This window comes from Orycteropus afer, unplaced genomic scaffold, assembly GCF_000298275.1.
Source record: "Orycteropus afer afer isolate SDZICR_OR568_19922 unplaced genomic scaffold, OryAfe1.0 scaffold00167, whole genome shotgun sequence".
Lineage (NCBI taxonomy): Eukaryota > Metazoa > Chordata > Mammalia > Tubulidentata > Orycteropodidae > Orycteropus > Orycteropus afer.
This window is the reverse complement of record NW_006921754.1, coordinates 550924-564287: the sequence shown is the minus strand read 5'-3', so window position 1 is coordinate 564287 and position 13364 is coordinate 550924. Positions and strand designations below refer to the sequence as shown.

At 36.2% G+C, this 13364-nt stretch overlaps 1 protein-coding gene across 1 annotated transcript in view; it reads right to left on the bottom strand.

The window, feature by feature from the left end:
- The window catches only part of NKAIN2 (sodium/potassium transporting ATPase interacting 2), a 258790-nt gene extending 245670 nt beyond the window's left edge, over nucleotides 1-13120 (bottom strand). The window contains exon 1 of the mRNA XM_007946586.2: nucleotides 12926-13120. Coding sequence (XP_007944777.2) covers nucleotides 12926-13093 — 168 coding nt within the window. The 5' untranslated portion in view covers nucleotides 13094-13120. The remainder of the gene's footprint in view (nucleotides 1-12925) is intronic.
- Nucleotides 13121-13364: the final 244 nt, after the last annotated feature.

The following is a 13364-nucleotide window of genomic DNA, read 5'->3' as shown; positions in this document are numbered from 1 at the left end:
AATCCTACTTCCGTAGTGATACTGCCTCGGAAACCCAAGGAGGGGTCGCTATGAGTCGGGGCCGACTCGACGGCACATAACAACAACAACATTATAGGATTGGTAAAAGCAAAAATACAGAAGGAACATTACAGATGGCCCTTGTTCTACTGTGTAAACACTATTTAACTTAAGTGTGTTTGCCATATTTTTATCCTTTTTCAATGAAGTATAACATGCTAAACAATAAATTATCCCTTATATTATAGCTGTCATTATAAATCATCTTTACATCATTCCTCTGAGAATGCTTTGCTCTTATTTGAAAACACTAACACATCCTACTATTATTATTCTACTATTTATCATTGTGTTTAGAAGTTCAAGTGAAGAGGAAATTGTCATCAAAGACTTATTTCATGACAATTTTTTATCATAATAATTAATCATAACTGGAAAGGCATCCTGAGAGACCATGATATTGTACATTGCAAACAAAGATTATTACCTTTTGTTCAAGGTCAACAGCTTGTTATATTTTTTCCACAACTTATTTAACTTATTCTTATTTCTTTCTGAACTTAAGATTATAAAACTAAATATAAAAAATGTAATTGAACATGGTTCAATGTACAACATTTTATGAAGACAATTTCAAGTTAAACACCATATTATTAAATAAAAATGATGATGTTTTGGTGATTTGTTGCAGTCAATAATTAATATCTTTACTATCATCATCTAGACTAAAACAGACTAGGAAGAAGGACATGGCCAGGCCCACCCACTTCTGAAAAAAGAATAAAAGGGCCACTGAAAACTTTATGAATAGTGGGAAAACATTGTCTGATATAGTGCCAGAAGATGAACCCCTCAGATTGGAAGGCACTCAACATACAACTATATTCCCTATACAAGTAGGGGAGAGCTGCTTCCTCAAAATAGAGACAACCTTAATGACCTGGATGGAGTAAAACTTTCTAGGTCTTCATTTGCTTGTGTAGCATGACTTAAAATGAGAAGTAATAGCTGCAACCATCCATCAATAATCAGAACATGGCATGTGTAGATGATGGATCTGGGAAAATTGAAAGTTGTAAAAAATGAAATGGAACACATAAAGATTAATATGCTAGGCATTAGTGAGCTGAAATGGACTGGTATTGGCCATTTTGAACTGTATAATCATATGGTCTACTCTGCCAGGAAAGGCAAATTAAAGAGGAATGGTTTCACATTCATCATCAAAAAGAACATTTAAAGATCTATCCTGAAGCACAATACTGTCAGTAACAGGTCTCTATCTTTACAACTACAAAGACCAGTTAATTCTACTATTATTCAATGTATGCACCAACCACTAAAGCCAAAGATGAAGAAATTGAAGATACTTACCAACTTTTGCAGCCTGAAATTGACCAAACATGCAATCAAGATTTATTGATAATTACTGGAATGCAAAATTTGGAAACAAAGAAGAAGCATAAGTAGTTGGAAAATATGGTGTGATAATAAAAAAGTTTCTGGAGATCACAGTATAGAATTTTTCACAAATAATAACTTATTCATTGCAAAAATCTTTTTTTAGAGAAAATAAACATTTATTATAGACATGGACCTCACCAGGTGGAATACAAGGAACCAACTCCATCTGTGGAAAGAGAAGATGGAAATGTTCAATAAAATCAGTCAGAACAAGGCCAAGACTGACTAAGGAACAGACCATCAATTCCTGACATGCAAGTTTAAATTTAACTTGAAGAAAATGAAAACAAGCCCACAAGAGACAAAATATGACCTTGTGTATATAACACCTGAATTTAGAGACCATCTGAAGAACAGATATGATGCACTGAACACCAGTGACTGAAGACCAGATGATTTGTGGGATGGCATCAAGGACATCACTCATGAAGAAAGCAAAAAGTAATTAAAAAGACAGGGAAGGAAGAAAAAAAACAAAATAAATATCTGAAGAGACTGAAAATTGCTCATGAAAGGAGAGTAACTAAAGTGAATGGAGAAAAGTAAAAAATGGAAGTGAAAATGCTGAAAAGAAGATTTCAAAGGACAGCTCAATAGGATGAAGTAAAGTATTACAAAGAAATATGCAAAGACCTGGAGTTGGAAAATCAAAGGGGAAAAATATGCTTGGTATTTCTCAAGGTGAAAGAACTGAATGAAAGATTCAAGCCTTAAGTTGTGATCCTGAAGTATTCTATGGGAAAAATATTGAATGATGCAGAAAGCATCAAAGGAAGATGGAAAGAATGCATGGAATCACTGTACTAAAAAGAAGTGGTCAACATACAAACAGTTTAGCAGCCAGCATGTGATCAAGAACCTGTAGTACTGAAGGAAGAAGTAAGCTGCTCTAAAGGAATTGGCAAAAAACAAAGCTCCTGGAATTGATGGAATTCCCATTGAGATGTTTCAACAAACAGATAGAGCTGCACAGATGCTCACTTGTTTATGCTAAGAAACTTGGAAGAGAACTATGTAGACAACCAGCTGGAAGAGATCTGTTTTTATGTCCATCCCAAAGTAAGGTGATCCAACAAAATAGGCACATTATCAAACAATATCATTGATATCACATGCAAGAAAAATCTTGCAGATGATCATTCAAAAATGGTTGTAGCAGTGTATTAAAAGGGAACTGCCCGAAATTCAATTTGTATCAGTAGAGGAGGTGGAACAAAGGATATCATTGCTGATGTCAGATGGATTTTGGCTAAAAGAAAAGAATACCCAAAAGATGTTTACCTGTGTTTTCTTGACTATGCAAAGGCTTTTGACTATGTGGATCATAACAAATTATGGATAGCGTTGCAAAGTATGGAAATTCCAGAACACTTAATTGTGCTCATGAGGAACTTGCACATAGACCAAGAGACAGTTGTTCAAACAGGATAAGAAGACAATGCAAGGTTTAAAAATCAGGAAAGATGTGACTTAAGGTTGTATCCTTTCATCATACTTATTCAATCCCTATACTGAGCAAATAATCCAAGAACCCTGACATCAGGGTTGGAGGAAGACTCATTAGCAATGTGTGATATGCAGATGACACAACCTTGCTTCCTGAAACAGATGCACTTATTGAAGGGCTTTATTCAATAAAACTTGAAGCACTTATTGATGAAGATCAAAGACTACAGTCTTCAGTATGGATTATACCTCAACATAAATAAATCCAGATCCTCAAAACTGGACCAATACGCATCATAATGATCAATGGAGAAAAAATTGACATTGTCAAGGATTTCATTTTGCTAGGATTCACAAACAACACCAATAGAAGCAGCAGTCAAGAACTCAAACAAAGTGTTGCACTGGACAAATCTGCTACAAAATCCTCTTTGAAGGATTTAAAAGTAAAGACATCACTTTGAAGTCTCAGGTATGCCTGTCCCAAGCCATGGTATTTTTGGTAGCCTCATAGGCATGTAATAGTCAAACAGTGAATAAGGAAGTTCGAAGAAGGATTAGTACATTTGAATTGTTGTGATGAAGAATGCTGCATTTACCATGGATGGCTGAAGGACAAACAAATCTATTTTTGAGGAAGAACAGCCAGCATGCTACTTACAAGTATCAATGGCCAGCATTTCTTGTACTTTGGTCCTGTTTTTAGAAAGGAACATTCCCTTGAGAAGGATATCATGCTCTGGAACTTTCTCTTGAATGAAGAGTAACTAAAGTGAATGGAAGAAATGATGAGATGAAAGAGCTGAACAGAAAAATTCAAAGGGTAGCTCGAGAAGCTAAACCAAAGTATTATTATGAAATATGCAAAGACCTGGAGTTAGAAAAGCAAAAGGGACCATGGACTGCCAGAAGAATGAACAACTCTATCCAGGAAGAAGTGCAGCCAGAGTGCTGCTTGGAAGTAAAAATGGCCAGACTTTGTCTCACCTACTTTGGTCATGTGGTCAGAAGGGACCATTTTCTGGAGAAGGATATTATGCTTGGTAAATTACAGGTTCAGCAAAAAGAAGGGAAGACCCTCAATGGGATGGATTGACATAGTGGCTGCAATGATGTACTCAGGTAGGATTGTGAGGATGGCGCATGACCGGGCAGTTTTTCATTCTGTTGTACATAGGATCAATATGAGTCAGAGTTGACTTGATGGCACTTCACTACAATAATATCCTACTTTGGTGAGTAGCAACTGGGGTCTTAAAAGCTTACAAGAGGCCATCTGGATGCAAAAATCAGTCTCCCCTTATCCATAACGAAGAAGAATGAAGAAAACAAAAGACACATGGAAACAATTAGTCCAATGGACTAGTGGATCATGAAAACATCAGCCTACACGACCCTGTGACCAGAACTAGATGGTACCTGGCTACCACTGTCAACAACTCAGAAAGGGATCAGCGCAGGAGATATGGGTAGAGTGGGAGAAAATCATGAAATAAAACTCAAAATCATAAAAAAGACCAGGTTTACTGGTCTGATAGAGACTGGTGAAACCCCTGAGATTATAGACTTTAGTCACCCTTTGGACCTAGAATTGAGTTCAGTCTTGTGGCTTCTATGGGAGATCAGAAGGTCAGGATTTGCACAGGGAGATCGCTCAGGGGGCAGGAATGACTAGGAAAGAAGGACACAGGGGAAAGTTAACTGCAGAGAGGAAGCAGGAAGAGAGTTATTACCTTATGGGGGTTGCAATCAATGTTATGAAACAAAATGTGTATAAACTGCTATTTGGAAAATTAATTTTCTCTGTAAACTCTCATCAATATCATAATAATAAAGTACCATAAAAAATAGTTGATATGAGATAAAACTTGCCCCTTTGTAGGCTAGTGCAGTAGTACTCTAAATAGTATCTCACCTACTTGAAGATTCTTTTCTATCCAGGGAGTAAGTAAATGCAGAATGATTTAGTTCATTTTTGCACATCACTGTGAGTTAGTCTAAAAAGATAATAATATTCTCACTTAGCAGTGGAAAACTGAAGTAAGGAGAAAATAAATAATAGCACTGTTACTGTTTTCAAGGCAATTTCTTGAACATTATCTCCTTTAGTTCAGAATTACAAAACAGTTTATTACCCAGCTAGATGTATGCTTTACGGATTGTTACTTCAGACTTTGACTATTTTGCTTTATAATTCTGAATTTGCATATGTGGACTACCAGAGAATATTAAAGGCAGAAAAAAATTTCATACTTCATTTGACTTCAGAGGCTTTTTAGGTTCTTGCACTCTGCTTCTTCTTTGACTCAGACAACACTCACCAATTTAAGGGTGACTATAAGGAGCACGTAACAACAATAACAACAATAAAGAGCGCTGGTGGCATAGTGCCTAAGGCATTTGACTACTAAGCAGAAGCCTGGCAGTTCAAACCTACTAGCCAGTCCTCCGAAGGAAGACTGGGCAATTTACTTCCCTAGAGATAACACCTCAGAAACCCAAGGAGGGGTTGCTATGGGTTGGATCCAATTCAATGGCAGTGAGTTTGGTTTTGGTGTTAGGAATAAATTAAAATAAAATAAAGGAGACAATAACTAATAGTCCAGAATTTGTTTTAATGAAGACATACTTGACATTTGTGGATAAGACATCAGGATGGTATACTCTGAAGGATAGTGTATTTGCTAGGTCCAGAGTAACAGAGAGTAGAGTAGAAAGTCAGACATGTATTAGTTTCAGATGTAACCATAGATGTTAATATTTCTTAGTAGGCTGGTATAAATCCAGTTTGGGGTTCTAAAATGAGTTTATGAAATACTGCTTATTTATGTGTTTTCTGAAGGCGCTCTGGTGGCATAGTGCCTAAGGCATATGTGTTTTCCGGCACTCCACTCTTCCAATGTCCATTAGAGAGTCTATTTACCACTTTGATGCTCATATTTCAGTAATCCTATTATTGGGAAAGGAGACCTGGTGGTATAGTGGCTAGGCGCTTAGCTGCTAACTGAAAGGTTGGCAGTTCAAACCCACCAATTGCTCTGTGGTAAAAATATGTGACTGTCTCTTCCAGAAAGATTACAGCCTTGAAACCCTAGCAGGCACTTCTTCTCTATCCTAAGGGTCACTATGAGTTGCAATCAACTCAGTGCAACAGGCTGTTGCTTATTTTTGGGAAAGCTTCTGTTTACATTGTGATTTGGTTCTTTTCCTCATATTTTTGTAAGTATTTTTTATAAACTTTGCTGATGCCACAGAAAGACAAATCACATTTTTTTGTTACTACATTTTGACAAGCTGGTCTGTGTATCTGAGTGCCCAGGAGAATCAAAGTTGGAAAAGTGTGTATAATAATAATAATAATAGAAGCCAAGCAGCAAACTTGCTGAACCTTCATGGGAGCTAGGAAGGAGGTTGCGTACTTGTCATTCTGTCTGTTTTCCATCACATGCAGCAAGCAGGTTTGTTCTATGAAGGCAATTTTTGTATGGTCTTTGACTCTGGACAGTAATCAGAAGATTCATGTTTCAAATCCTGCTCTATACCAACTCATTATTTATTGTAGATACACAAGGAACACTGTAACTACTCAGATACATCATTTGTTGATTGCTAGTCATGTGACTGGTTCAGCCTTGCAGTATGGAAAGAAAATGATACTCAAGGGCTAGAAAAGGTTAATGGAGCAACTGGAGCTGTGATACCATTTGGCTATTACAGAATCATCTTTGCTTAGCTAACACTAGGTGTTTCTGAGCACTTTAGGGCATCTGAGGGATCAGTAGAGATGGGAAAGGAAAGCACCAATATTTCTAATAAGAGTTAAGAAAATTACACACAGTTTAGCTCTACTTCAGAGCCCTGCTGGCACAGTGTTTAACTGCTTGGCTGCTAACCGAAAGGTCATTAGTTTTAACTCACCAGCTCATAGCTCACTTCAGGGGAGAAAGATGTGGTGGTCTGATTTTGTAAAGATTTACAGCCTTGGAAATTCTATTGGGCAGTTCTACTCTGTCCTCTAGGGTTACTATGAGTTAGAATTGACTGTATGGCAAAGAGCAAGCCTACTTCAGGCCAATGAAACAAAACTTCCAGGAGTAGGCCATGTTTCAGTAACTCTTTAATCATCTGAATAGATAATTCCTATTCTCAACCAGTGTTGAGAACCACTGTTGTAGCAGTGGCCTTCAAGGATTTCTTCTTCCATATATTATGTAAACATTTTTTGAAAATATCTACATTTATTTGTTTTTTATTATTAGTTAAAATGTCTGCAAAATGCCAGTTTATTTTGAAATATTATACATATTAATAGATTTTAAAGAGATCTGTTACATTACTACTTCAAATACACTTAGCGTAATTTGAATGCCATTCAAATTTGATATTCACCTTCTTTCATTAAAAAACACAACATGTTCTTCTTTAACAATCAAAAATTTGATTTGCCTCCTCTTTCTCTCGAACTGGTAATTGTACTCCACTGCCTCTGTAGGATTTTTCCTAATGTAGTATGTTTTTTAGTTGAAAAATTGTTTATTGATCATTATATCAAACTCCTCTGAAATAACAACTATATATATTTTTGATATTTCTTTCCTGTGACCATAAAGGAGCTCTGGTGGCATAGTGCCTAAGGCATTTGACCGCTAACCAGAGGCTGGCCATTCAAACCCACTAGCCACTCCTCTGAAGGAAGGTTGGGCAATCTACTTCCATAGTGATACCACCTAGGAAACCCAGGAAAGGGTCACTATGAGTCACATCTGACTTGATAGCAATGAGTTTGGTTTTTTTGGTTTGCTGACCATAAAGCAGCAACTGTTAAAAATGTATTCTTAATTGGATTATTATAACAATCATTATTCATAAACAACTGGTCAAAATAACAATCTATAAATGTTGATGAAATTATTTGGCATTAAAATAAAATTTTATTTGAAATGCATTTCTTAATAGCACTAGAATAAGATGTAGTTAAGCTGAAATTCTATTTCTAGTTTTGTTTATTAGTTTATGCACTACAATCCTTGATCTCTAAATAAACAGAAAAATATAGAAGACATTTAGTTGTATTGACATCACTGAAGTCCTTCATCTTATTCTGAGTTTTATGCTACATTTCACATAATTATGTGTCCCAAAAATATTTTAAGTTGTATGTTGTTGTTAGGTGCTGTGGTAATATACTAATGGAAATATCTACTAGATTTTCTTTATATTTTAATATAAGCTAAAAAATGGAAATTGCTTCACATTCTGGGAACTCAAATGCTTTACAAAGATGTAAAAACAGACTGTTAATTATACACCTGACTCTCTCTTAGAGGTACCTTGTTTAACCTGATGTACAGAGAAAAGAATATTTGGTTAAATTAAAACATTATTTAATATCAATGTATATTTGTTGAGAGAATATTTTTAATCAAAATTATTTAAGTATATGCTTTGAGTATGTATTTTTAAAACTGTGTAGCTACAGAGTTGGATAATTTACAGAAAATGGCAAAATCGATAACTTATAACTTAAATGGAAAACTCTTATAACTTAAATGGCTAAATCAATTTTCAGTGTGAAATCAATCAACCAAATCAACCTTACTTTTTGTCTGAAAAAATTGACCATAACTTTTTAATTCCAATAAATGTATCAAAGTGTATCCACCTGACAATCACTTCTGAATCATTGAGGATGAGAGCTCATCCTATTTCTCCACTCATCTTTTTTTTAAAAAACATGCAAGTTCACAATTTGGATTTACTATTTCTCATTTTAATAGCAATATCCTATGCTACATGGAAATCAAGACTTTTAATAATCAAAAATTTGTGAATAAGTGTTTACAGATTGCAGGAGAAGTCAAAGTGCAATGTGAGCGACCACCCTCACGTCTACACTGCAGAAAAACACTCTTCCCAGAAACACTGTTATACTATCCTCAACAAAACCCCAAATCAACTTGGATAAAGGCACTCACAGTTGAGAACATTTCCTAGACAACACTTAGCAAGCTAATGGCAAACACATTATTAACTGAGAACAACTGGAAACAACTCTGACTTCATAGGTCTAAATGCATATATTTTATCTAAAAAAAAAAAAAAAAAATTCACCACAATTTCCTTAACAATGATTTCTATCATTTTTCTACAAAGGACTGAGAGGGTTTTCTGAAAGGGATAATCAAATAACTAAAAAATGAATTTGATAGCTAATAAATTTTATCTATGAACAATATACTAGGTATTACAACTTTTCTAAAGTTCTCTTTCACCTCCCTACTAATTTGTGCATGGTTTCTAAAAACAACTTTAAATGGCTACAGAAAATATTACATTTATTTACATTTTTACAATTCCCTTTGCTATTCTCCTAAAAAAAAACTAAATAAATAAAATAACAGATAACCTTCCATGACCTTAGAAGTGTGTCAGACGTAAAGGAAATAAAAGAAAAAAAAAAAATTTTAGTTGGAAACGTTTATATTCAGTTTAGAAATTTTGATCCTTTGAAGAAGCCAGAGAAATGAGAGACTGCATTTTTCTTTTACTTCTAATTATTTGGAAATGCAACATATTTTAACATATAAAATTACTTCAGTGTTTGTAATGTTGTGTTTTTTTCCCCTTAAAGTTTCATTATGTACATTTCTTTGTAAATATGTTATTGTTGTTAGCTGCCATTTAGATAGTCCCCAACTCATGGTGGCCCCAAGCACAACAGAACAAAACACTGCTCAATCATGTACCATCTTCATGATAAGTTAGGATCAGACTGTTATCACTCATTGGGTTTTCACTAGCTATTTTTCAGAAGTAGATGCCAGGTCTTGCTTTCCAGTTTGTCTCAGTGTGGAAGCTATCATAGCAGCAAGAAAGTCTACACTGACAGAGAGATGGTGACTGCCCATGAGGTGTGATGGCCAGGAATCAAACCCGAGACTCTCACATGGAAGGGGAGAATCCTACCACTGAACTGCTAATGTCCTCATTCTTCATAAACATACTTCCTTTTAATTATATTAGTTATAGGAAGTGAGATATGATGTGTGCATAGCAAATATAAGGCATATACATTTCTATGCCCCTCACCCATTGCTGACACAGCTAATCAATCATGCCCTTCTTTGCCACTGAGCAGCTCTGACTTCCTGGGCTCAAGGAATCTTTTGGCATCAGGTGGTGCTGGCACACAGGTTGAAGCTGATTTCCCATTCTTGGTGTGAGAGTAAAACTTAGGGGCAGCATGGCCGTCCTCCCTATTTACCAGCTACCACCTCTTAGAAACAGCTTTTAGTCTCCTCTGTCACCTTCACAGGACTGTTACACAGTCAAAAGATTAATTCTCGTGAACACACTGCAAACCACGCAGTCCCAAACATACACTGTTTGAAGAAATCAGATTAATTCTTTTGTAATGTGAACACCATCTCCCTAGTTGATCTCCTCCTTTCCTCTACCCAAGCATATCTATTTTATCTAGTTGACAAGTGGGAATTTTTTTAGATTTTGGTTTTATTAAAACTGCACACCTCTATGCTCCTTTTGTGCGCAATTATCTGATATCATCTACAGGAAAATGCTGTTGGAGGAGGGGAAAACTCGCAGTCTCACACCTGGCTCATCATTATGGTGTTCTGGCAGAGTCTTTTCTGCTCCGCTGGAGGCGGTGTGATTAATAGCCTCTCTTCCCAATTATATGGATATTATACTTGTCTTCCTTTGGCTGTCGGTTGTAGACATGTATGTGTGATGCAAATGTGGACTTTGCGAATGCTAATTTCAAAACCAGCCAGGAGTTGATTGGCAGAAAACCGAACAATGGTGAGATAGGTGTGCCAGGGTTCAGGAATCTGTGAAAGAAAGGTTGAGTGAGAGTGGAGAAGAGGAACTGGAGAGATTTGGAGTTAATCAAGACCGGTGGCCGGGATAGCAGCAGTTTATGAAAGCAGATCTAAGCCAAATATCCTGGAAGAAAGGGCAGTTTCAAAGACTCTTATGAAAACAATAAGAAGAGAGTTTAGCTGACAATGCAAAGAGCAAGATGGAATTAAGAAGCCAAGATTATGCTATGAGTTGTATAAAGCTGTATTCATTGTCATTACTGCTTCCCTGAAATGCGCATATTTGCACTGGGTTTGGAGCCTGAGGAACTTCGCCTCACATTTAACCACAACATCTTCAAGGTCAGGGACCCTGTCACTGTCTTTGTTTTCCTACATGTCAGCAGGGGACAAGCACTCAGGAAGTGTTCACTGAGCCAGAATAAACTGATCTTTAGATTGTTGGGGGCAAGGGATGATTTGGGTAACATGAAACGGAGGAGCAGAGAATTGAGATGCTATTTCAGCAATTAATCATGACAGCAGAAGTGATCAGAAATGACAATAGGAAAATTTATTTAAGCGGGGGTGGGGGAGGTTCAAATTATTCAAGATAATTTTGCATGACACTTTAAAACTCTAGTTAAGCTTTCTTCTTCTTTTTTTTTGCACAGGACATACTTTTAGTCCAAGATAGGCTAGACAGTAGCAAGCACAAAGAAAGTGTGCTGAAATTTCTCCACATAAGGATTGGGTACACTGCTGGCCGATAACTGACTCTCAGGTGTTTCACTCAGCACTGCAAAGGAAGAACAGGTGGAAGGGGGAGAGGTAAGATGCCACATTCTGTGATGGCTTGCTCAAAATATTTTCCCATTCTGTTGAGGGTAATGTAGATGGGAGCCAGGAGCTTGAAATATTGGTCACATCTGCTCTTAGGGACACATCTTCCATCTTCTTTGTACTCCGCCACCTTGCCTTTACAGATGGTTTTTACTTATTTAAAACTATTTTTTTCTTTGATCAGTATGTTAATCTCAATTTCATGTCAAAATTTTTAGAAAATTTCATTTGCCAAAATTTTAACTGGGGCTTAATGAATCTGTGTATATAGTTTCAACATAGATACACACACCACACTCTCACAAACATATGAAATGTACATATATACTTAATACCAAAAATATTTGTGTGAACTAATCAGCCTCATTCCACCCAGGTCCTGGGTTTTCAAGAATTGTGAAAGAGTTAATATTATTTCCAAAAAAATTAACTGAAGAAAGAGGTAAAAAGAAGATTCTATTTGCATTATTTCTTTCTAGCAATGCCCATCAATTGCAGATCTACATGGAGTTTAAGAAATATATACAGCAATCTGCACATATATGATCATCGATGTATAAGTGGAGATATGTATAAAAAGTTATTATAACTTATAAATCCTATAAGATTATACATTTAGCCTTAGTAAAAATTGTTCTTGAGAAGGTGAGGTTAATTACCTCTTTATTATAGGGATATAATGTAAAATAATATATTTTATATAGCATAGGCATATGATATACAAGTGTTATTTATAACTTTTCCTAACTCCTGGTAAAGAGAGGGTTCTTTATTGGCATGGTACTATGCAAAATGAGGACATGAATGTCTAGAAGCAGAATATATGGAAAAGCTTAATTGTTCTTAAAAAATGGGAGAGATGGTATAGAGGTGATGGGTGGTACATGGGGGAAATCTCAGAGGGAGGTGAGACAAATAGAGATGAGAATTCCCAGAGCAAGCAGAACAGCTGGAAAGACAGCTGGAGGGAGAAAATAAACACCAATTGAGGTCTTACAAATTTGAATATTGTAAAATGTTTGTTATGAAAATCCTCCAATCTTCCCTTCAGAATCTTTAGAAAAGTCTACTAAAAGCCACAATAATCAAATCCGGGCTGGGTGGACTTTCTGTATTAAATGTTGAAAGTATCAAAGTCTGTTTGCTGACTGCCCAAAAAGCATCAGCACACTCGATCCAGGGGATGGTGTGGTTTAACCTGACAATTTCCAATTAAACATGACAAGAATCAGAATAAGGCAAACAGGCCACTCTTTACTCATAGATTCCATCTGTGTGCAACAGAATACGCACAGTAATAAAACAATTCTAGACATTCTAAAAGGAGTGAGCGGTTGGCTGTCAACACTTACTGCGAGGACAATCTGGAGGGAACTATGAGCCACTTCTATGTACTGGTACTCCAGAAAACACCCTGAGACCGTGATGTAGCGATGGTCTTCTGGGGCCCAGTCTGGAGCGGGTGTCACTGACGTCACCGTACATCCTGGTCCATTCTCCATCCACCAAGATCGGTGCATTGAAATATTAAAAGTCAGGATAAGGTCTGTTTCCTGCAAGAAGGCAATTTATAAGGATGAGAATTACTTTATAAATGTGACCCAGATTATTTGGAAATGCCTTGCTTTGACTTTCCCACATGGAAATATAGTTTTTTTTTTTTTTCTCCCCATATATATTTTACAGGCAGAAAGAAAGCAACTAAAGTAAAACTATCTGTTCACCTGAGAATTAGTGTCAGTGGATCTCACTTCTCAAAGTGTGCCTGACTGTAATAATACAATGTTAATT